Source organism: Drosophila elegans, unplaced genomic scaffold, assembly GCF_018152505.1.
Source record: "Drosophila elegans isolate 14027-0461.03 unplaced genomic scaffold, ASM1815250v1 contig_149, whole genome shotgun sequence".
Lineage (NCBI taxonomy): Eukaryota > Metazoa > Arthropoda > Insecta > Diptera > Drosophilidae > Drosophila > Drosophila elegans.
The window spans coordinates 19,662,412-19,688,052 of record NW_024545513.1 but is presented as its reverse complement, the minus strand read 5'-3'; the positions used below and the strand labels follow the sequence as shown (position 1 = coordinate 19,688,052).

Sequence of the window (25,641 nt, the reverse complement as noted above, 5' to 3'; positions counted from 1 at the left end):
AGTTTTGTGTGGGCAAATATATCTCATTCTCTGCGGTTTTTGTCGAGATGTTTTGGATACCCTGTAGTCTGTACATTGTGTGTAGGTGAGTGTCTTATCAATGTTCTTTATTTTAATCTTTGTTATTTTATTTTTTGAGGCTAATGCAAGGCGGGGCTTAAGGATCGAGTTCTTCTAGCTTCAAGCTAACACTTTAACAAACAAATTTATGAAAATTGGCAACAGTGCGGCATTTAATCAAAGCTCTACTCTGGTTTTGGCCCAGGATTTTTTTTTGTCTTCATCATCAGGGAGGAGGCAGGCACTTACTATAGGTCAACAGAATCAGATCTCTCTATGTAAACTCTATATTAATTTATGTACAACTATTAGCTATATACACATTGCTGTCAACCAATTAAGAAACTAAATAAATGTAAAAAATAATCCTAAAGCAAAATTACCAAAATATTTTTTTGAAAAATAAAGCCAAAATAAAAAGGGTAAGCTATATAAACAATAAATTTGCTTCGAAAAACAAACAGACCGAAATAAAACAAACATTGAGTAAAGAAAATATTTCACATTTTGATTGGTGTGTATTTGGTACTCAAAAAAAGTTGTATAATCATTTATATATATACCAGCATGAATATATATATACGATAATAATAATAATAATAATAATAATAATAATAATAATAATGATAATAATGATAATAATAATGATGCGATATAATAATTAAAATAGAAGAAAACACGTTAACAAAACTGGTTAGCTTATCGGTTGTTTTTTTTTTTTGGGGGATATAGGGTATAGGTAATAGGAGTTGTGGGATCGGGAAGATAGTTCTCCACCTTCTCTCGGCTAAAGCTTAAGGTTGTATAACAATATTTGTCGTATATGTACTTTGCTATTGCTGTGTGTTAGTTATATATATATATATATAGATATATATATATATTACTCGTAGGTGTCTTAAGCTACATAGAATTTGTTTAAACTTAAGCGACAACGACAACAACACGGGCGGCGATTGTCTTTCACTGTGTGTCGTGCGAAGGGGTGGGGGGGGGGTATTGATTTTAAAGGTATTTTAGGATCTTTTGTAGGACCTTAAGTTAAAGCTAGGTATACAATTATTTTGTTGTTCTCGCTTCTGGTATTTTAGTCACATTTCTTTCCCCAAAACATGCTTCAAGGCAATATTCTTACGTAATTAAACTAAAAACAAATAAAAAAAAACCATAATCGTAATAATAAGTTTTTGAGGAAACACAATATTTTTAACATTTGTTTTGTTTTGTTTTCTTGTTTGTAACAACTAGCAAATTGGTTTCTCTTTGACATCAACATTTAGTTTAGTTTCGTAATTGGTAATTTAATGCGATCTTTGCTTTTGCGTTTTTGCTTTTTGCTAAAAAGGTACATGAAGTGTATACACTTAGGGCGTTCTTTGTCAAGTTCATCCTTTGCTTATTTAAATGGTAATAAGTATTTCTTGGTTTCCACAATATGCCTATGTAAAGATGTGCAGCATAATTTCAACAGCTTTTTTTTTCTTTTTTCCATTCTGTATATACACATTGGGGATGGGGGGGGGATATTGGAGGAGGTTCATTCAACTAAAATCGGCTAGCTTACGGTTTGATTCTCGTTAACAAATGTTTAGCATTTCAACTACGTAACCATATAAATGAATGCTTACAATTAGGATTTTCGTTTTCTCCCTGGCTTATAAACTAAATATCTTTGATTTAACATTTGCTTGAGTGTCCGTATGGTGGCGAGGGGCGGGGAAAAAGAGGGCGCGGGGTGGGACCTTAAATTTATATAGTTATAGAATATATATGTACTCATACATCCGTATAACAAAGCAGTTCAAACAATTCAACAGATCTCTCTCTCTTTTGTTTTTAGCTAAGGACTCAATGTATAAGGCGCTAAATGTGTGTTTCTTTGTGGGTTTTTTTGCTTGGCTTATATTTAGTTTCTCTATATAACTCTCTTGCTAAGTGTATATATATTTGTATATCGTTTTGTTTGTTTATGGTTTTTAGATCATGTAAGTAGGGTGTTTTGCATCTTATAAGTGTAGAAAAAACATTTTCTTGCGGCACAAAACCGAAATAAAAAAGAATTTATCTTAATTATGGTTGCTTTTTGTACAAACGTTGCGTTTGCTTTCTTGCTTTTTTCCATTTTCTTGCGATTTTTACAATTTTTTTTCGTTATTTCGTTTCATATTTTCATAGATTTCCTTACTTAGCTCAATTTGTTGGTGTTTTTTTGTTGTTATTTTGTTTTTTTGTTTTTTTTTTTTTTTTTGATATAAACTTTGTCACTGATACGCTGGAAAAGTTTACTTTGTTTGTGTCCCTCATTTCGCGAGTAAAAACGAATAATCTAGATTTTTGTGTATGTATTAAAAGCTAGTAACGAATTGGGGGCCTTAAAAAACCAGACACTTTTCATTGTAATTCTGGTTGTCGTTTATTCTCGTTTTGCGATTGAAATGTAAAATATTTGCACAAATTAAAATTACAAACTAAAAAGGATCAAAATGACACTTAAGGGCTATGAAATTGCAGCTAGGATGGCTAGTAAATCATTATTATTACATAATCAAGTATAATTTAAATGGCCAACAATCAATTGCGGGAAGAAAGTAAAGTCAAAAAACATTTAAGCCTAAATGTAAAGTAATAAAAAAAAAAAATAGTCAAAAATTTGTATAACAAACACGGAAAATGTCAGGGGCAGGAGGTAAAACACACACAAAAAATTCTAAAAGATAGAGCAAAAAAAAAACAAAAATAGAGAAATAGATAATGTGAACTGGGACCTCATTTCTCAGCCCTAATTTAAGATTACAAAATTTAGTCTAAATGCTCTGTGATTTGAACAATTTTTGCTTTAGAAAGAGACAACAATAGGTCGCAGGGGGCTTGGGGTGTGGGGCTTGGGGTGTGGGGTGTGGGGTGTGGTGCGTAGTGTGGATGCATTTTATTTTGGTGGCTGTATTAGGTCCATTTGCCGCCAGCCTGTCGCCATATTCACCGCATCCAGGCGGACTTGCGCTTGATCTTGGTGCGTAATCCTCGCAGCGGCTTGACCTTATTTTTACTTGCAGCCGCCACCATGGCAGCACTCAAATGCTGTGGCAACATGCCAGCTGTCACGCCCACAGAGCCGACACCGCCCACAGCGGGCAGGCAATGATTGTTCAGTCCGCCCAAATATATGCTGGCAGTATGGCCAGTGGACGAGGAGTACATATCCTGGTGAATCTGCTGCTGCTGTTGCTGTTGCTGTTGCTGTTGCTGCTGCTGCTGTTGGGCGAGTGCCACATTGGCAGCTGCACTGCTCAATAAAGCCATCTTGCTGCCACTGCCATTGGTGTAGACCGCTTGATTGTTGCTGCCAAATTGCTGTTGGAGGTGTTGCTGATGTTGCTGATGTTGCTGCTGCTGAAGATGTTGCTGTTGATGCTGCTGATGTTGCTGCTGATGCTGCTGTTCGCGGTGTTGCTGCAGGTGCTCCTCCTCCAAACTGTGACTGGAGGCTCGCTTGTGCGGGGATCCATGACTGCTGCCACTGCTGCCGTTGCTGTGATAGTGGGTGGTGGCCACCGAGCCGCACTCCACAATCGAGGAGCGGGAAAGCGAGAGCAGGGCGTCCACGCCATCGCGATGCCGCTGCCGATCGGCCATCTCCTCGGGCGTGATGTTGTGACTGGTGAAAAATAATAAAGAAAACCACATAAGTTACATGCCTTTTTATAGCCTTAATAAACATAATGGCAAACATAACTAAGTATTCATTTATTTTTGTAGCTGGCACTTAACTTAATAGCAAAAAAAATATTTCAATCAAATAGCCATGAATATTTGTATTAAATACCACACAAAAATTTATGACTTACATTATGGATAAAAACAAATTGCAAATATAATGTTCTATTGTTTTATATATAAATTATTATTACATTTTACAATATCGTAAAAATCATTTAAGTAAGGAATTATTAAAACAAATAGTCATAATTATTTGTATGAAATACCACACAAATATATATATAACTTGCAGAAAATGTTGCATTATTTCCAGTCTTAACTAAAAAAGTAAATTCCAATTTCAAATATAAATAAAATAAAGTCCGCTTTGTTAAGCGAATATTGATAGCTTTTAGAATGTATCTTGATCAGATCAACTTAAAAAAATATTATGAAAACTCGTATAATTAAATAAGTAATTCATAAAATGATACATCTACTAAGATTTTGATTAATTGGGATCAGATTATAACTTTAAAATGCGAAGTATTGTGAATTATCTGGCTTAGTAAACCAAGTCTACAACTCACTTCTCCTCACTGCTATCGTAGGCAGCATCCGAGCTGGCGCAATTGCTATCGGATCCAGCGCCTCCCTGGTTATTCTGGGCCTGGGCCACCGCCTGTGCCACGCTGGCCAGGACATTGCCGTTGGTCAGTGGCGTGGAGGAACCACTGTCCGCATTGCTGTTGCCACCCGCCGAATAGGTGTGATCCTCGCTCGGAGAACTCGTGATCACCGGTGCGCTCCTATGGATATAAAAGCAAAGATTAGCTCTACTATCAAATCGGAATCATTTCAACAATATATTACCCATTCTGAAAGGGTTCGCTGAAGGCCTTTGGTCCGTGTTTAAGGAAGAGCATCGCCGCCGCCGCATGTACATCGTCCATACTGTCCGCACCACAATCGCGGGCCAGTCGCTCAAAGTTAATGCCATCAGAAGCTCCATTGGTGGTGGCGGACACACCACCGCCAGCACCTAATCCACTGCCATCTCCAGTTCCGCTTCCGTTTAAGCCCACATAGTTGTACTTGCTGCCAGAGTTGTGATTGTTGTTATTATTATTGTTATTATTGTTATTATTGTTGCTGTGATAGTCCCCGGACAAATCGTCATCGTGGACATCCTGCAGCATAGCCGATGATCCGGCCGAATCGTCGCGTATATTCCGAAAGGCCTTGGACAGATTGGGGAATAGTTTGGGATCGAAGCGGGCATGACTGCCACTGCCACCGCCGCCGGGACTGTGCGGCCTGGCCGCATTCGTGGCTTGACTAGCACCGTTGGCCAGCACCAGACCATTGCTTTTCGTGGGCGTGGACAGGGCCACGGCGGCAACTGGAACTGCTCCAGCCGCTGCTCCTCCCATTCCCACTGGCTGCTGAATCGAAGACTGAACAGCATTGCCGCCGTCTAGGCTATCGTATCCACCACCGGATCCACCGGATCCACCAGATCCACCAGATCCACCACTGGGACTCTTCAGCGAGGGACTTATCTTATCCACCGCCGAGTTGGGAAAGAAGGGCGATCGATTCAACGCCTGGATGAGATTCTGGCGCTGCTGTGGCTCCACACGCCACAGTGATCCCTTGCCCATGTTGGGTGCCTTCTCCACCTTGACAAAGCTCTTGTTCAGCGAGAGATTGTGGCGCACGCTATTCTTCCAGCCATTGGGCGCCGTCTTGAAGTACGGAAAGTGCTGCACGATCCATGCATAGATCTCTTTCACGGGCAGTGCCTTCTCATTCGAACCCTCGATGGCCATGAAGATCAACGAACTGCAAAGTAAATTATGTACATTTATGTGCTGCCCTATATTATATATGTAAGAAGAATAAAGTAATAGTTACCTAAAGCTATATGGCGGCTTGTTATTGGTATGCACTAGCGGATCGTATGGCACGTTATTGGGATGCTTTTGCTTTTGCGGCGTATTGGAACCAGCTCCGCCGCCATTCACATTACTGTTGCCACTACCATAGCCATTGGCTCCGTTTTTCGACACCGAATATTGAGGCGTGCTTGTGTGCATGCGTGAGCTGACCACCAGATCGAACTCTTTCAAGGAATCCTCGTTTTCGTAGCTAGTGTAACTATTGGGGCTGCGCAGGTTAACTCCTCCTCCACCTCCTCCTCCACCTCCACCTCCACCTCCACCTCCACCTCCACCTCCTCCACCGCCGGATCCGGCTGGACCTCCAGCCAGAGATCCCATGTGCACTTGACTCGTGGGCGTCATATTTGGCGGCGGCGGGGAAACGGATAACTGCAGGCTGCGCGGCTGTAAAGCTGCTGTGGTTGTGCCGGTGGTATAGTACGTTCCAGGCAGCAGTGCTGCTCCAGGCGGCGTCTCCGGCGAGGCCACATGGGCTGGCGTGGAACTGCGAAAGGGAAAGCGTGAGAGCATGAGATTAGGCTTGGTTCTTTGTTATCATTTGGTAGTTTTCGAACCACCGAACCACTCACATGACATGCGGCGTGCTGGCCACGTGATTAACAAAGCTATAGCCCGGCGGCAAGGATCCGGCACTGATCAAGGTTGTGGTTGTCACAACAGCCGGTGGCTCTTGACCATGGAGTATCGTCGTTTGGCTGCTGCTGGGCGTGCTGCTGCTGCTGTTGCTGCTGTTGCTGTTGTTGCTGCTGTTGCTGCTGCTGTTGGTGGTCGCCGAGGTGGCATAGTTGACCGCCTCGAAAACAGTGCTAAAACTGCTGGTCTTGGGCACTGGGCTATTGCCCCCGTTTACGGCCGCTGTCGAGGATCCCGAACCCGAAACCGAACCCGAATTGCACGCCGAACTGGAGCTGCTGATCGAGGAATTGTTGGAGGAGGCCGGCGAACTGACCACCGTCACCGTTGAGGCCACCTGACTGCTATGATCCATCTGAACGTGCATCTTCTCGCGCAGATACTTCTTGTGCGGATGGTGGGTGGTGGTGTTGCTGCTGCTGCTGTTGCTGTTGCTGTTGCTGCTGGTGGTGCTAGTGGTGGTTGGCGAGCACAGCGCCTGGTTGGCTGCCTTGTAGATGGCTGCTGCTGGTCCTGCAGTTCCTGTGCTCCCATTGCTGGTCACATAGATGTGTTGCTGCTGCTGATGATGCTGCTGATGATGCTGCTGTTTGGCGGGCGATAGTAAAGTTGATTGGTTGGCGGCACTGCTCACCACCACCGGCATGTAACCATGACCCAACACTGTGGTCCTCGTCGGCGTTGGCAAATAGGCCGTCTGCTGTTGCTGCTGCTGTTGTTGTTGCTGCTGCTGTTGATTGGCTTTACTGGCTTTGTACTCCACCACGGTGGTGGTGCCACTGGGTCCCTTATGCACCGTGGTGGTGCTGTAAACAGCTGATGATCCACTTCCCGCATCCTGTTCACTGCTTTCACTCAGATTGGTGGGCAACTCTTCTATCAAGTCGCTCACTATGCACAGATTGCCATTGGACGCACCACCAACCACTGCCGATCCGCTGGCCGCTTTGATGGCCACCGCTGCACCACGTTTACCCGCCTGTCCGGGTGCTGTTGTCACAATGCCCTTGATCAGATTGCTGTCGTTAAGCCAGGACAGCGAACGCAACTCGCCATCATCGTCGGTGGTTCGCACATTGACCAATGTCTCCCCGGAGGCACCCATTTCCAGTGGCTCGGCCGCTAGGAGTACTATATTGCCACCCGTGGCACCAACGGATCCCGAACTTCCCGTGGCCGTCGTGGTGGCAGTGCCATCGTATGCCGTAAAACCACCGTTGTGGTTGTGTTGCAAAAATACATATTTTGAGGCACTGGCCGGCATATTGCTATTGCTTGTGGTTATAACTGGTGGTATTACAGATGCTGATGCTGCTGCTGCTGATGCTGCTGCTGCTGATGCTGCTGCTGTGGTGCTGGTGGTGGTGCTGCTACTGCTGTTGCTGACGGGTGGTGGTGCAATGGTGCGGTATCCATGGGCGGCAGCCACTGTTGCCGCTGCCACCACAGAAGTGGGCGTGGAGGCCACCGCTGAGCTGACTTGCAGATGGCCACGCAGTTGGCTCAAATCGCGGGTGGTCAGCAACTGTGTGGGATTATCTGTGGACATGCTGCAATGGGTAAAAGGAAACGATGATGGTTAGTCCATGTCGAAATATTGTGAAGAAATAATAAATATTTTGTAAAACTGATCATATTTAGATCGATTTTTCGCCAGAACTTTCAGTGTGCAAAAAAACATTATGTTTATAAATTGTAAATTTTTTTAAAATTATTTTGTAGACTTTTTTTTATTTCAGTTTTAAAACATAATATAAATAAAGTTCGCGATTTTAATAAAAAAAAAAAAAAACAAAACACTTAAACAACAGAATTTTATTTTATAAGTCTCTTTAGCTAAACTTAAAAATCAATTCTTTGCCAATTTATAGTTTTTCTCACTGGCATGCGCCTATTAAGACATGATAATTATTCATTTAAGTTTGTATGATTAATCCAACAAAAAATGATCACATATTACATCATCAGTCGAATGTTTTAACCCAGTAATCTGAGTCAATGCCTGTAATTTCCCTTGTTTAACTTAAGCTTTACCAATCCAAAATCGGGGTCATTATGACCATAGTCTAATCTGATCTGATCAGCAATAGGCTTACATCACAGTCAACGTCATATATGATATGGTAATATGTAACTATTGCGTCAGTACAAGAATCGATTGTGATGTTGGAATCACAAGCTGTTAGTGTGGGAATCAATTGCTTTTTTTTATGAATGTGATCATCTAACAACATTACTTATTTAAAATGTTCGAATATTGTCTCATCATTAGGTATGAAATTCCTTCAAAATAACTTTGGTGATCCAGCAATTTTCAAACCAAGTTTGTATTTTTAGCCAAGCTTGATGATGATCTAATGATTGAATTAATAAATGATCAATTTGCTGCACTTTGTTTGGTCATCAAATTGTGTTTTCGTGAATTTTGTGACTAAACGTAAACCGCATAATTATTAAGCAGTTTTATTGTTGTTCAACGTCCTTCGCCGTTTTTATTGCATACTTTCCAGGGTATTTCCCCGGAGCCCCCCCCTATTTATAATGCTTCTCCTTAGTTTTACGCAATCGAGGGTATTTTCTGTTGTTTTTTCTAATTTACGCGGGTTTTCTTTTTGTGGCATTTTTATGACGCCAACACGCTGGCAATTCACCTGTTCTCTTTTTTTCTAATATTCAATCTTTCTCTCTCTGTTCATAGTCCCCTCTCTTTCTAGATTTCTATGGAGATTATCTTATCGGTATTTCTTCGTGCGGGAATACTTCCCTTATAGTTTCCCACTTTAGCCATTTTCTTTGACTAACGATAGAGTAGTCAGTTTTCAATGATTTCACTTTAATTGAATCGAAAGTCCAAAGATCAATGATCTATAATTGATTTAACACAATGTATTATTCAATTAAGGTAAATATTATTTGACTGGCAAGATTGTAAGAGATTCCTCGCGATTTTGGTTAGCTTTAACAATTATAAATAATCAGCAAACAACATTTCGGATTAAAATAAAAAGAAGGGCTACGATCCAATGATCGATGTCGAAAAAATTTGGTTCATCTTATATATTACTCCAGCTATTTTCAAAATGTTTGAGAGGACGAGGATCGATGATCGATCGATTACCACAGTAATCAGCTAATGCATTCATCATTTATTCATCCCATTCAGTCTTCTAGTCATCGCATGCCATTACATCAAAGGCAATTAACTTAAATATTCATTTTGCCCGAGGGACACCATATGTATGTATGTGTGTATATTTGCCGTTGGGACCGCGAATCGAAATAGCGAGAGCGCTAAACGTTGGTTAAACAGAGAGGGGACGAGCGGTAAATGGGATGGGGCAGCCAACAAAGTGTATTATTATTTATTGATTTTCATTAGAGGGAGGCACAACAAGAACAACTACGGAAACTAACGAAAAGTCAACAATAGAAATGTCCAAGAAACGCATTTACTTTTACTAGCTAACACAGTGCAAATGGGATAAAAGAGAAATGTTTGTTGTTTTTTGTTTTTTTTTTTTTTAACATAAATACACGTTTTTATAACGTTAATACGCATTGATTAAATTTAATCGATTATCTACAGATTTTGATTTTTACAATAAAGTTACGAATATATATGACAGAATTTTTAAATAAAACATAAAAAAGGTAAATTCCGTCCAACAGACGTCTGACTGTATTTCCCTTTTCTTCATTTTGAACTAACCTATCTGATTATTAACCATTGTTTTGCATGTGCTAAAAGTATGGCAAAAGAGAGGGGAAGAGAGACAAAGAGTGGGGATGGAAGGAGAACGAAAGCGAGTAGAGGGAGAAAAGTGCGCGCCACAACAAAGCCGTAACCGTAAATGCGAAAAACACAACAAACGCGACGAGAACGAAACGTACGAGCAACAAAAACAACAAATAAATAAAAAAGCTCCGCTGACCTCCAGCGCCAGCAGCGCAGCCAACGCCATTACACTGGCCGTCCAAGCAAATAGTACAGCCTGGAAGTTATTTGCAATTGTACACGGAAAACATTTTTAGGTTTAATATTTTATATGTAAATAAACACAAAAATATTGATTTATTACAAGACCGCAAGTTTAAGGTTTTAATATTAGTTCTGTAAAATGATTTTTTCGTATATTTAATAAATTTTATTTTTAATAATATTAACACTATTTATTTACAGGCTGCATTTATATAGCCTTCATGTCAAATATAAATGTTTTAAAATGTAAAAGAATATATTAATTCACATTTAAATGTTGTTAAACCATCACAGGGCGCATTCTATCACAAATATTATTCTTTCTGATGTGCAGTCTGGAATTCGTTTGTTATTGTAGCAACAACGACGCAATTTTGGTTTTCTTTTTTTTCGAATGTCTACTCGTTGTCTTGGCAACTTTTTATTGTGCTTTATTTTATTTTATTTTATTTTATTTTTTTTTTATTTCCTCAGCAACAACAAAATAATAACAAGACGCGTACGAATATTTTATTTTACAGCGTCGCAAGAGAGCGTATACAAAATCAGAGAGCGAAATACAGACAGAGAGCGCCAAACAACGTGTTTGAGATAAGAAGAAGAATAATAGGGGGGTGGTGGGCTGGTGCGTTGCCTTTGACATAATTAATTAGCAAATATGGCCGCATGGCGACAACAACAATAACAATCGAAACGAAGCAACAGCAATTTTGACAATCCAACATTGAAAAACTCTCCATCGAAAAATGCCCATACATAGCTCTCTCTCTCTTTATTTATCTCTCCAGTGAAAGGCTCTCTATTTTCAGCAGCTCTCAGTCTGAATTTGTTTATCTCTGCTTTTATTGTTTTCCAAAGAGAAGCCGAAAGAGAGTGTAAGAGAGAGCCACACATTTGTTTTTGAACCGCTATTTAAGTTTGTTATTACAGTACAACTTTCCTAACACAAACATTTAAAAGATTTTTTTTGTTATAATATGACAGTTTATGGCACAACTGGCACTATTAGTTCGGTATTATGCAGATAAACATACAAGATTGAAAATATTAAGTTAATATATCTTTAGGTTGAGACTAAAAGAAATCTTTTTCCTCTTTAGGGCCTGCACTGTAAACGTTTCGAGATTAGTTTTGTGTTCTAGAAACGTCAACGTCACCGTCAAAATTGCTCTCTGGCTTTTTAGCTTTTTGGTTATGACCTGCGGACCTTTCTCCAGCATGGAGCTGCTTTAAATGTCAACCTAAAGCCCCCTATTCACCCACCCATCCTATAAGAAAAAGGGAGAAAGAGCGCAGGAGAGAGTGCAAGTCTTGCATTTGGGTATTTTCTTCTGCGAGCCAATTAACAGGCAAAAACAAAATAAAAAGCCAGCGGTAACTGTACCTGGGCAAACTGCTTGCTAAAAAACAAAGGCCAAATAAAAAAAAAAAAAGAATAGAAAAAGTAGAAAAGCAGCCACGCTAATAAAACGCCATGAAACTACCGACGAGAACATCATGATGATGGTGTTGATGACGGAGGATGGGTGAATCATCCAGATATATGATATATACTAAAGTTTGAACAAATGCGGCACACAGATGCTTATGAGCGTGTCAAAAAATAAATCGTAAGGGAGCCACTTTAGTAGCAAATAAAACCACCGACTAGCAAGTGGAGTTAAGTCATTGTAAGTGGTTGTCACTACTCTTTAATACCTTTTAAATTTAAAAATCAAATTTAAATAAACTAGAAACTAAAACTGATTTTCAAAGTTTTAGATCTGCTTTACTTAATTTAGTTTTGAAACTGAGATTAGATATGAACAGTTAAATAAACACAAAAAGTTCTCCCACAAAACAAATTATGCTTGCTTGTCACTAAAATGCCACTTTGTTTTTTAATGTACAATATGTAAGTGTAAACATTAAATGATTATTACAATAAAAATTTATAAAACTGTATAAATATAAAAGGTTTAAACTGATTACAGTTTTACCATAAACATACTTTTAAAAGCAATAAGCATATGATTGCATAATTCACTACTTTTTAAAACTACCTTATCTTCCCTGAAAAACCAACTAATCATAAGTAAACATCAACCCCTTTTCCATTTCATTTTCCTGACCCACTTTTTTCACTATATACATTAAGTGTTTACTTAGATTTTCCACCAGAGCCCCGCATACCCATTGATACCCTCGGATACGGTGAAAAAACTAAAACCTCGTGGAGTAATCAACGTGCGACTGGTTCAATAATAATACACACAAACAAACAAATAATTGACAGCCAGCATGTTTTGTTTTTCTTGCTCTTGTTTTGAAAATTGTCGCCCAATTGAAATGCCAGTGGGGAAAATGGAGAAAAATCTATGGAAAAAATGTTAAATGAGTTGTTTCCTCTTTTAATCAAAGTAAAAGAGCGTGAGACGAAAAAAATGAAAATATTAAAATACATATATGTAAATAAATGCCAGAAGTAGAATAAGCCGGCATTTCTCTCATTCACAATTATTGTTGAATCAATTGTAATTGTAATGGCCTTTAATTACAATGCTTTGTTTGTATTTATTTCTTTTTGTATTAGGATTTGTGTACAATAAACAATAGGCAAAAATATTGCAACAGCTTTTAAAACATTTCGCCTAACAAAGAGAGAGAAAGAGAAAAAGCTTTTGCATACTTCCGGCCATCAACAAGATAGCATAGACGGTAAAAAGCTAAAAAAAAAAGAAAAAAACTAATTTGTAATAAAAGCGAGAAAACGTAGCGAAAAAGGAAAACAGCAGCATTTTTTGAGAGAACTTTGCCTCTCTCTTTATTTGTGTTATTCGCCCGCTCTTTCGCATTTTATGAAATATAAACAAAAATGTCTGAAATTCATGCTAATCACAGAGAACAAAGGTGAATCAAAAATGGTTTTTGAAAAGTTACATCTGTAGAATTGTTTATAATAAATAGATCAAATAGAATTTTATCGTTGAGTTCAAGAGTTTTTAGAAAAGCTAAGTAAAATCTGGAACAATTGAAAATCTACTATTCATATAGATTTGTTATGTTTTTTAATTTCTACTATTATAAGCAGTTAGTTCTTACTTCATAAATTGAAGAATAGAATTGAATTCTATTAAATTAAAATAATATTTTAAGACTTTTATTTTAAAATGTAATCATGTTGTTTATATTTTATCTATCTTATTTGTTTGCAGATTTTTAGAATTTACTTAATTAAAGTTGTATTTGGTTATAACATTTTTGGAGACTCGGCCTTCTCACCATTTTTAGTTTTACTTTATAAATAAGTCTTAAAAATCGAATATTAATAATCTATATCACAATATATTTCAGAATTAGAATTTTCTCGATAGAAGATGGCTATAACAAAAAAAGAAAGGAAAAAATAAAAGGAAATAAGAAATGCGATGGCGACAACCACGCGGCGTATACGTAATGCTTGACGTTGTGGCCGCCATGTCGGTGTCTTTGCACTAGTGTGCGCCAGTGAGTGTTTGTGAGTAAATGGCTGTGTGTCTATGTTTCAGTTCTCTCTCCCTCCCTCTCTCTCACTCTCTCGCTTTTTGCCTTGCACATTACGTATACGCCTGGGTCAAGTCATAGAAAAGAATAATAAAACACCGCAAACAGGGCGTATGAGTTATGAAAACTAAAAATTTAAAAGAAAATTATTTTAAGAACCAGTCAGCAATTTTGAAAAAAAAAACAATTTTATGCAGTTGATATTTAAAATTGCAATTCCAAAATTAAAAAAAACCGAACTGAAAAATTTACGAATATTTGGGATACAAATTTGAAAATTTTGAAAATATATCTCTCCTCTCCTTAAATACTACAAAATTATAAAAATGATTGAGAAAAACTTATATTTGGATTAAACTATTTACCAAAATAGAGGCAAACCAACAATTTGAATGGGATAAAAGTGGAACAATAAAATCGAGTGCTTGGCATAAATAAAAAAAAAACAACAAATCTATACAAGTTTGGTTAAGTTTTCTATATATACGCTTCACTTGTATTTGTACAATTTTTTGTTGTTTGTTTTTGTATACACTGAAAAACGCAACAAGGCCGATAGAAAAACGCTTTCGGCGTTTATAATTGCTGTTGATCGCTTTTGTTTTTGTCTATTTATTGTTAGTTGTATTGTTAGCTTTTTCGCGTCGTTTTCGAAAAAAAACAAATGTCATTGCACGTGTGTGTGCGAGAAAGCGCAAAAGAGAGAAATAGTGGGAGAGGATGGGAGAATGAGTTTTTTAGTGTGTCACCTTTTTTTGCCTCATTAAAAAATCTTCTCTTTCAAGAAAATAAACTAGCTTCGAAACTAATTACTCATGTATGTTATTTTAATTTCACTTCTAAACAAGTACAGTTATTATTTCCAATGTCAAGTATATTTTTCATATATTTGAAATATATTTTTTTAAAGAGCTTTCACTGTAGAAAAGCAGTTAGAACTGCTTTACACGCTAAAGAGAAACCAAAAGAGAGTACCAAAGAGAAGGAGAGAAATAAACCAAAATTCAACGTGGTTTTCTTGTCTTTTTTAGTTGTTGTTATTTTTATACATTTAGTGGCTAAGTTTAAGGCATGATTATGAAATAGGAGAAGGTATAGCAAAATCGGGCATTACGCAAAATCAAACAAATAGCTAAGATTGGGAAAAACTGAAAAATGCAAGTGTAGATATGTATTTGATTAAAAAAAAATTGAAATTGTAATCTGCGGTTCTGCGGTTCTCCTTCTCTCTTTCTCTCTTGCTCTCTCTCTTTCTTTGCCATTTGTATTTCTTATTATTATTTTTGTTTTACTCACACAAACACCAACACACACTTTGTTATTTTTTATGGCCCGATTTTTATATATTTTGTTTTCTTTTATTTAGTATTTATCTTTATAATGTGTTGATTCACATACCTCCATACAAGGCGTTCTCGCAGCTTTGTCGTTTTATTGACACGCAAAAAAAAAATGTATAAAAGTTAAATTTTTAAAGTTTTTTTCGTGTAATTTAGCTATTTTTAAATTTTTTTGTAAGAAACTTGTGTGTAATTTTTCGAAAGGTTTTTTATAAGATTTTCTTGTTAATCTCGAACCGTAAAGCACGCGAGCAGGCAAACGAATGAAGCGAAGCGGCGGCAACAGCTATTCAAAAACCGACCCCCACCAACACATATGCCCAGCACACACACACCACCACTCCCTACCCACACTCTCTTTCTCGCTGGCGAAAATCACACAAAGCTCTCATTGTGTGCGGGAGCGAGAGAGAGAGCCGGCAAAGCGAAAAAATAATAAATAAAAATAAATAAAATCCAAAGCAAAGTCAAAGCATGGTAAACAAGCTTGCGAGAAGGTACAGTAAAATATCAAAAACACAAATAAGAAAACAAAACTTAAAAAAAAAACGATATGAAATGATGTTAAACTTTTTAGTATAACATTTGATTTTAAGCCAATTATAACAATGATGTTAAATAAAAATAAGAATATGTATTAATTCGTGCAGCAATGGAATTTAAGCTTAGGCTATTGAGCTTTTGTTAACAAGGCTCTATCATGTACAAATTTCAAGTTTTGTCTCTTTTAAGTAATATTTGTTGAAAAACGATATTCTCACTAGTGCTCACTGTTTACCTCCCTATATATTTGTATGTGTGTTGTGCGTTCGCGCATGACATTGCCATTTATTGAAGTGAGCAGAAACAAATACAAATACACAAGTAAAGCAACAAAAAATTATAGTTTGACAACAAAAACAAATGCTTAAATTTCTATGGCTCATGGAGACCAGCTACCTGTCTCTTTCCGTCTGCAGCCCTTTTTTTGCTTTCTCCACTCTCTTTTCCACCCTTTTAATCGCTCTCTTCTTTTGCCTTAACATAAACAACTTTCGACAAGGATATCAGGGAACCAACAAAAGACAGAGGCAAAAACAAATATAAGGCACAACAAACAGCTGTTTGGGCTAGGCTTAAACAATTACTCTCTCCCTCTCTCGCTCTTTGAACTCCTCTTGCCAAATACTCTCTTACAAACTGCTTTTTGACCTCTCTAAGAGAGCCCAGTGACTCACAAGTATTGTTATTACAATCCTCTAAATATTTATAAATAAACAAAATGGCAACAGCAATTTATGCTTAACAAAATACGTCATTGTTTTTGCTAATATAACAGTCAATAGGTTTTCAAAATAAAAACTTTTTAGGCTTTTATTTAATTAACTTAAAGGCATAACAAAAAATACGTAAAAATTTATAGGTAAACTTAACTTAAATTATTTTGTTTCAACAAATATTACAAATAAATAGATAAAATATTCAGCGTTAAATAACAAACATAAACAAACAAAAAAACAAAAAATAATCAAGTTTATATTGAAATACATAGGTAGGTAACAAAATCACAAGCTAGAATTCGATAACCTGCATGTGAATGAATTGACAAAACTACACGTCATAACTGAAAGCTTACAAAAAAAAACTTCAAACATTTGTTTAATTGCCTAATTTTTGCTGTGATTGTTAATTCAATGCATAATTAAATTAATTAAAATAGCCCCAACATTTTTCCGCTTGCCAAAAAAAATATATCGCGACACGTGCGACAAAAAAGGGGCAAAGACATGGGGAGAAGAGAGCTAAATAGGAGAGCGACAGAGCAGGAAATACAAGAAGCTAAAACACAAACGCACACACACTAAAAAAAATTTGCGAACGCAAATATTCCAACACAAACAAAAATTCAATGCAGCCCAGCACAGAAAAAAATTTGAAGCAAAACAAATATGTATCTTATTTTTAGTTTTTCAAAACATCTGCATACTTTTGTATGTTAAATAAGATATCGTTTCGGTTCCAGCAATAAGTAACTTGTTACCAAAGTAATTTTAAGGTTCTCCGAAAATTCAGAAAAAACCTATTAATAAATCTTTTTTAAGATATAAAACCGTATTGCCACCTGAAAAAAAATGTGTGAACACATTATTCCTTTTCTATTTACTTAGTGTCGGTCAATGTAACACAGTATTTTCTACCAGTGCATTCATTTTGTTTGAGTCGTTTTTAGTTTTATTTTTGTTGCTTTTTAGTGTTGCTGCTTAACCATATTTAATTTTAGCAATAGCAGCGGAAAATTGAACAACGACGGCATTGTCGCTGCGGCCGCTTATGTATCTCATCCTATATTTGTTGAAAATAAAAATAAATTTATACAACTTTTTCCCCATTCCACGGCTCACGCACAGTACAACAACGAAATTGAAAATGAAAACGCCAATAAAAAATAAAAAGAGAAAATCACAGAGATAGCTTCTCTCAAAGAGCACACAACGTCTGAAAAAAGAGAGTAAATAAAATGAAGTTTGCCGGCTTTTTGGGCACGCCGAAAAACCAAAAAAAAAAGTGGAAAAGAAACCAGAGAAATAGAAAGAAGAAGACGGTGAAAACTGCAGTAGGAGAGACAACAAAAGAAAGAACTAAATATAGAGTGTATGCATGTAAGGCAGGTATGTACATATGTAAATATGTATATATACCCCTACCTATATACGAATCTGCACACAGTTGCGGTTAAATATGTAGTAACTCTAAATAATTTTGCCCACATCAATAAAGGTTCCTTTTTATTTGCCCATAAATTTATTCATGTTCTCATCAACTTCAAATACTAATAAATTTAAAATTTTTACCATTATAGAGATCGTATTCTTATTTCTGTAACCAAAAAATTAACTATGAAAAACTAATGTTTTGAAGAACTTATGTGTTTAATTTACTCCTCTTAATAATTTAACAAAATAATTAGAACTTAAATCGGAAAAAAAGTCATTAATCATATAAACCTTTTTTGTTTTGTATTCCAATTACAATCTTAAGGTTTTTAAAAAAAAATTATAAAACCCTTTTATAATTTTAAACACGTAAACATAAACATAAAACCTGTGGTCAATAGAAACTGGTACTTAATATGTATGGTTTTAAGTTTATTTTTCCTAATCAGTTTTTATAATTTAATATTTTGATAAGTTACATACATATGTACATATATATTATAACATGTACACATTATTAGAACCGGTTTTTAATTCGGCAAAAAAACAAAAAAAAAAAGTTGATACTAAGGTACTATTTAGGAGTCCCAAATTTGATTTGGAGCTATTGGTTCGAGTATAATGGCATGATATCGAAATATATACTTTTTGTGCCCCATGTACCCACCTGCCCCTGTAGCCAAGTATTTATGTATTTATGCAGTCATGTTGCTAGTACATTTTGTTTGCTGTTTTTGTCGCTTTGGCATTTAAGACTTTTCGCTGTTGCCAGGCCAACTTACAGCCCCCGATAATCCGCACAAATACGAACACAATCACAAAACCCCTCGATCGTCTGAGACAACGAACCACGGACTCTACCTTTCCAACAGACAATTTTGGTTTTATTCTCTTTGGCTTTACTCGATTTCTTTTGGTCGCCTAAAAATTTCAATTTCAATTGATTTCGTCGGCGTTCAACCAAAATAAACCCATCATGTGTTCTTTTTGGCTTTTCCTCGTGCACATCTGCATTTCACTATCTGGTGTTTAGTTTTTTTTTTATTTTTGCTCTTGTTTTATTTTATTTATTTTTTTTTTGTTGTGTTTGCTATAAGCAATTACACAAGGCGTCGCCTGTGCAAGAACAACAAATTGGGTCAACCGCAATTAATACAACTAAATATAGCCAAAGCGCACATTTTCCTCGCGAAAATAAAAAAGGAAAAACAATGTGTGCATACAACAAAAGCAGGAGGAAAAAATAATAATGAATAATGAGTGTTGAGTGTTGACAGAGCAAAAGTTGTTTACCCTTTTGTGGGCAGCAGGCAGGCAAAAGTGCTCTGAAAAATAAAACAGAAAAACCAGAAAAAGTGCTGATAACAGTGAGAACGATCGGCATCGGTGGCGTATACGTGATGTGGCTAAATAAGGGAGCCGAGTGTAAAAAAAAGCGTAATGGATGGGGGCGGGGGGCTATAAACAATGACGGTTACTCCCCGCAGAAAGCCGCAATTGCATTCCACAAACCCCAGCAAAGTGTCACCATCATTATAACATAACAAACAGCTGGAAATTGATCGAAAAACACTTCTGTCAAGCATCCACAAAGTATTGTGTTTACTCTTGTTTAATAACCTTCTTATTAGGGGAAGAAGGATTAATTCGTTTAAATAAGAAGTCAAATTTTTGGGATTTCTGGATCATCCAAAAACAAAATAAAATTATATCGTTAGATAAGATATTCCGCCATTTCAAATGAGTCTGCTCCACCGAGTGTTTACTGTTCATAGACAGTGCGTGCTGGCAGATGATTAGCAATGGGACGAAAACTTTCAACAAACACTATGCCCGTTCGCCTCGTTTTGTTTGTTTGGCACACTCGTACAGTGGGCATCAGGCACAGTGGGTTGCCCTTCAATCAACCAACTAAAACCAATTGACACAGACTCGGACGTTAAACGTTTCCCACTAATTAGCACATTCGTATATGCTGAGAGCAGGAAAATACAATAAAAAGTAATATAGAGAAGTAAGCCACGTTCTTCTTCGTTAAACGTTTAGTTAAATATATGAATTGATAATTGATGGAAATAGGAGCGAGTCGAATGGCATTACGTATTCGTACTGTTGGCTAACGATTAACAATATTATTTCTTAATTTTTTCTTTTTGGAATAATTTGCATACTGCATTTGCTTAGCATTGAATGAAAACGAACATGTGAACGTGTGCTAACAGCTGGGAAAACATTCTGTATTATTCTGAATTAGAGAGTGGGAAACAGGTGTACTCCAAGCAATTACAAATGGAAAACAATTATGCTCCCTTGAAATGAAAATGAAAAATATTATGGCCGACAAATGAAATCTCAAAAACTAATTATGAGTCAGAATTTTAGAGTTGGCATAAAGTCATCATAAAACAATGCAAATAAAACACATTTTGGGATTTGTAAAACCTATTTTCGGAATAATTTTTTTATCAAACAGCACGCATCTCTAAGTCACAATTTCTGATTAAATAATAAAGCATTATATAACTGACGTCAAGAAAAGTTTTCTTTTCCTGTTAAACTGTAGTAGTCAAATAAACGAATGAATAAAGGTTATAAAATCTGTAATATTTGGTAATATTTCTTCGAGTATGATTTTTATTTCAAGGCAATAATTCTTAACCTATAAAATCTTATACACACATTTAGAATTAACTAAGCTTTTAAATTAAATTTTTTTCTGAAGTTTTCCTTTTATTAATTTTGAGTAAAGAATTGTAAACTTAAAAAAAAACAAATTGTTCCCTTGAAGTTATGAAGCAGTTTCAATTTAATTTTCTTTTAAAAAGATTTACCGTTTGATATTTCTAAAAATTGTCTTTGATCTAGTATGTATTCCGCTGCGTCTATTTTAATTGTATTTGCTATTCGAATTCCGCTGATGCGTCGCTCTATTTTCTCCGCCTTTGCTGTTGTATAACAACCAATGAGAAGAAACAACAAAGTTGTCGTCTCCTGTTGCTACTTTTAAGTTATTTTGTTTGATTTTTTTTTTCTATTTTGTTTGCATTTTGCGCACTATTGCCTCCGTTTAGTTGTTGTTCTAATAGTCGCTATATCTTATCGCGCTAACAACTTGGTTGTGAGTGTGCTGGCACAGCTCTCGTTGCACGTGTGTGCGTTTTAGTTCATTTTCATTTTTTATGTAATCAACAAACAAAATAGCAACGCCTCAGTCTCAGTTCGCCTGCCTTTTGCCTTCTATGCTGAGGTTCTCAAAAAAAAAAGCACACACACGCCTCTACAGCAGCAGTCAGGTGAATAGCTCTCTTAAAACTAAAAGAAATAACAACAAAAATTAACCAATGACTTTCAGACTACATCGGAAGTGTACCTTCTGAGACCTACAATAACTTAGCAAAATATTTATAAAAATAATATACCCAATCCGAAATAAGCAGTGACTTCAAATACATAAGCTCAAAGCTATAAAAAAAAGTAAGTTTTACCACTTTAAGACTTCAGTAAAAGTTTAAAATAAGGAAGTTTAATTTTTATTTTTAAGTGAGTACAAATTAATTGTTCAATTTTATTTTGTGCTAAAACTGTTTTTGTGCTTTTAGTATAAATAAACTAGTTAATAATAACAAATATTGACATAAAGAATTTTAAAGAATTTTTCTTTTTAATGTAAAATAAGATATATTCAAATTTAACTTAATGTTATATCTTATTAACAAGTAAAACGATGAAATAACTTTTCCTAAGAATATTTCACTTTTATGTGTGTGGAATTTTTATTATTGTTTGTTTTACTAGTTACTTTCTGAGTTTCCGTGTATTTTAGAAACTTTTCGTATTTTAAATATTTTAAACCTATGAGTACGTATAGTACGACTATTGAATACTACCAGTATTAAGTAAAATTAAAAAAACACACGAGAAATAATGAAGACAAACGCAAAGTTGGCAGCACGAGTCTCGGGTTTTTGTTGTTGTTTTTTGGGTGGTGTGAGTCTTGCGTGCCGACGACAACCACCCAAACCGCCACACACGCCCACAAAACCACCCGCTGGCCGCCCCCGAAACGTCGGAAATGTTACGGCCGATATTCAATTAGTTTTTAATCCCGCCCAGCGTCAAGGAATTTCAATTTCCAATTGGTTTTTAAGTCGGAAATTGCCGCCACACGCACACACGGAACCAGAAAAATAGTAGTACAAAAACTACGAAAAAAAAAAAACAATAAACAATACACACAACACACAACACCAAGAGCTTTTAAAGTTTCAAGTATTCACTGGATTTTCTTGAACGCTCGTTGCATAATCGCCCTGATAATTGCACAATTCTTATGAACCTTAAATCCAAATCTTAAGTTAGTCGGGTTGTCCCTCGAGAGCTTGAAAACTGCATATAAATTTTCCGATTCTTTGGGCTTAATTCGATGATACAACAGAATTTTACAAACTATAGAAGACAGTTAACTGCGGGGCAAAAATAACAAAAATCAACAACAACAAAAAAAGCAAGCAATGGCGAGGTCGCTTTATCAAGATAGACGCTATATGCTATATAGCACCACTAACAACAACAAATTAGCGTCTCGGTCAGATAGAGAAAGGGAGTGAGAGAGAGAAAGATGGTGAGAGGGAAGAGATAGGGGGAGAAAAAGAGAGCGAAGAGCAGCAACAAATCACACGATCGCAAAGTCACACATGAAATATGCAAGAGCAATAACAACAACGACGCCAAAATAAAACCAGTAACATGTATTATGAATCAAATATAAGATACCCTATAAACAAATCTTGTGGGGATAACAACTTTACAGTTACAGTTACAAAGAATTAGAGTCCTAGTTTGATGGTACTCTTTTGTAACTTTATTCGATAATACGATTTCCTTAGATTATGAATGGTTATGGTAGTATGCCTAATGAATTCAGGGGGACTATTAGCGGTGTTTATCCATAAGATCATTTATATAACTACAATACAAGTTCAAAATTTTTGGAATTACTTTTTAAAAAAAGATTATCAATCGATTTGAGTTTTTTGTATTTAAGATATAGATACTTGTATACCCAATTTTAAGCACCATTTTGAAGTAACTCTTTTATCAACAGTTATTATTTTGTACATATATATAGTAAAATTTCAATACGCTGAACAACAAGTTCAAAATTACTCAATATATCTGCCTAATATACCCTGATTAGTGAAAAAGAACAGGGTATAATCAACGACAAAGCGTTGTCGATATTCTGCGCCTCGTTTCTCTGTCAGAAACAGGCGTCGCAGCTCCTAAATGTATTTTGTATTTTCTTGCTGACGCAGCGGCGACGCACACACCCCTCCCTCACCATCTACCACCCCACACACACACACACACACACACCGTGCCTGTGTGTACGTAAGTGTGTATATGTAAGGGTAACAGGCCAACGCGAAACCGAGAAAAAAGCGACAACAAACTAAAGTGGACTACAGTGGAGAGACTATAAATCGCTCAGAATTCACCTTATCGTTCATATTTTTTAAAAAACAACTTTTCAATTTATAAATTAAATTCATCAAGTTAAAAAGAAAAAAAAGTCGACGGAATTAATTTTCTTAATATGCAACTCTGTTGTTCAAAACTATTTGTAAACCAGACCATTATTTGTGCAGTATATCATTTAAGCCCGATTGATTGATTACAAAGAACCTCAAAAAGTTTGCAGACCCTACGAACTTTTGAAATTTCTCTATTGAAATTCGTGTATTTTGTGGGGACTTTCTTATAGTTGGGTCCAACTGTAGGTGTGTAGATCGTAAAGCGCCAACATTCACTTTTCGGAGTAGAATAGGCTTAGGTAAAAAGGGTGTCGAACATTCGGCATGGGATTTGCATTAGAATCGAAGAGAGGAAAATAACCCAGATTTTGATTGACATGCGTTGTGTGTGTTTATATAAATAAAATTCCAACAGGTGGCGACAATTTCGATTTTAAAATGATTGATGACGATCTGCTTTTTTAGGATTCGATTATATTGCAATTTCCTAAAGATTCAATTATTAACACATTGTATTTTTACGAATCAAATTCCTGATTTTGACGTTCATAATAATTCTTTCTTTTTTTTTGCATATGCTATTTTAAAAATATTGTGTTGAACTACATACATACATATTTCAGTTTTGATTATTGTAATTTTCATGCGGGTTGTCCCGCCCCCTTTTCTTTTTCAAGTACGCCCCTATCCTTTATTTTCGAGGGATCATTGATAATTTCGCTGGCTTCACAATTTCCAATTTTTCCCGATTTCCAAGCGGGGGGCGTAAAAGAAATGGAAATAACAGAAGCAACAACAAAACAAAGAAACATACACACACACACACACGCACATTTGGTGACAAGCACACACACACACAAACATGCGTTTGGCAGCACTAAAAATATTTCTTCAATATTTATTGTTGTTTTACCACGTTGCTTGAGCTTTTTTTGTTGTGTTCAATTTGTTTTGCCATGTTTTTTATTTGTGTTGTTGTTGCTGCTTTCCCTGTTATTTTCCTGTTATTAATTTGGCACTCACTGTTTTTGTTGTTGCGCGCTCTCTCTTTTCTTTTATTTTTGTTTTTTTTTTTACTCTTTTCAATTTTTAACGTATTTTTTCGTCTTTTATTTCTTAATCTTGTTTTTGTATTAATTATCACCCATATTAATTAAAAACACAAGTACACTTATAAAAAAAAAAGGTTGGGTATACGTACTCAATTATTTTTGGTTCATCAAAGTGGACGTTTTGTTAACTTTGCTTTTTTTGTTGTTTTTTCAGTTGCAGATTATTGTTCTTGATTTTATCTTTTTATATTTAATATATTTTCATTTACGTCCACTGCGCTGAAAGGCAAAAAAATGAATGCCGCAAAATCCGAGAACGCCAGCCAGAAAAGCAGCGCAGTTGACGTCGACTTTAGCAGCGCAGTCAGCTGTGGCAGAACAACAACGAAAAACTTTAAAATAAATATAACTCCGAAAATAACGAATATAATATTCCGAATCGAATCGTCGATTTAATATTAGCTCAATCAACTATTTGATTCAAATGTCTGCGGTTTGTTGATTTTGATTTGTTTGTGACAAACAGCAAGTAAAAACAAAAGAACACATGACAGCTAAAAGAAAGAGAGCCGAAAGAGCGCAAAGAGAGCGAAAGAGCGTAATAAGCGCGTGGCAAACACATGGTTTTTGTTGTTGCCAAAACGTAGAAGCAGCGCTTACAGTTACCTCGCATTTTTATTCTTGCACAGTGAAACAAAGTGTCATCTAATTGGGATTTTTGTTTTTAAAAATAAATGGTAAAGCCCATGTAATTATTTTATTATATTCTTATATGGAATAGATTCAACAATTGTGTAACTATCTGCTGTATATGTTCATAAAAATATTGTCGAAATTAAAATATATTTAATTTAAATACTATAGTTTAAATTAAGCTTAATGTATAAAAAAAGGTCAAAATTGTATACATATATATACGTACATATATAACGTACAAAGATATATATAAATTTTTTTTTGTGATAATGGTAATAATAAAACCCAATTACTCAATCGTGTTAGGTAACCGAAATGCTAAGATCACTCTTTAGCACACTGTTCGTTGGTGTTTATTATCGGCAAAAGGTATTCATCTTATTTACATAAATGGTACACACTGTATAAAATTGCCGATGTATGTGTGAACATGTGTCACACGCATCGAAAAAGTCAATCACACGCATACAAT

The 25,641-nt window shown here is 36.0% G+C and overlaps 1 protein-coding gene across 2 annotated transcripts; it reads right to left on the bottom strand.

Moving 5' to 3' along the window:
- Positions 1–561: 561 nt before the first annotated feature.
- On the bottom strand, positions 562–24,759 carry LOC108138527 (uncharacterized protein DDB_G0283357). Of its 2 annotated transcripts, none has more exons than XM_017260788.2 (6): positions 24,623–24,759; positions 6,290–7,903; positions 5,674–6,204; positions 4,630–5,601; positions 4,347–4,565; positions 562–3,715 (listed from the first exon to the last, which is right to left on the bottom strand). In XM_017260788.2, exons 2-6 carry the CDS (start codon positions 7,900–7,902, stop codon positions 3,037–3,039), a joined length of 4,014 nt encoding a protein of 1,337 aa, XP_017116277.1. In that variant the 5' UTR covers position 7,903; positions 24,623–24,759; the 3' UTR covers positions 562–3,036. The 2 variants fall into 2 exon arrangements, with proteins under 2 accessions (XP_017116277.1, XP_017116276.1); XM_017260787.2 differs by lacking the exon at positions 24,623–24,759 and adding an exon at positions 15,253–15,470.
- Positions 24,760–25,641: the final 882 nt, after the last annotated feature.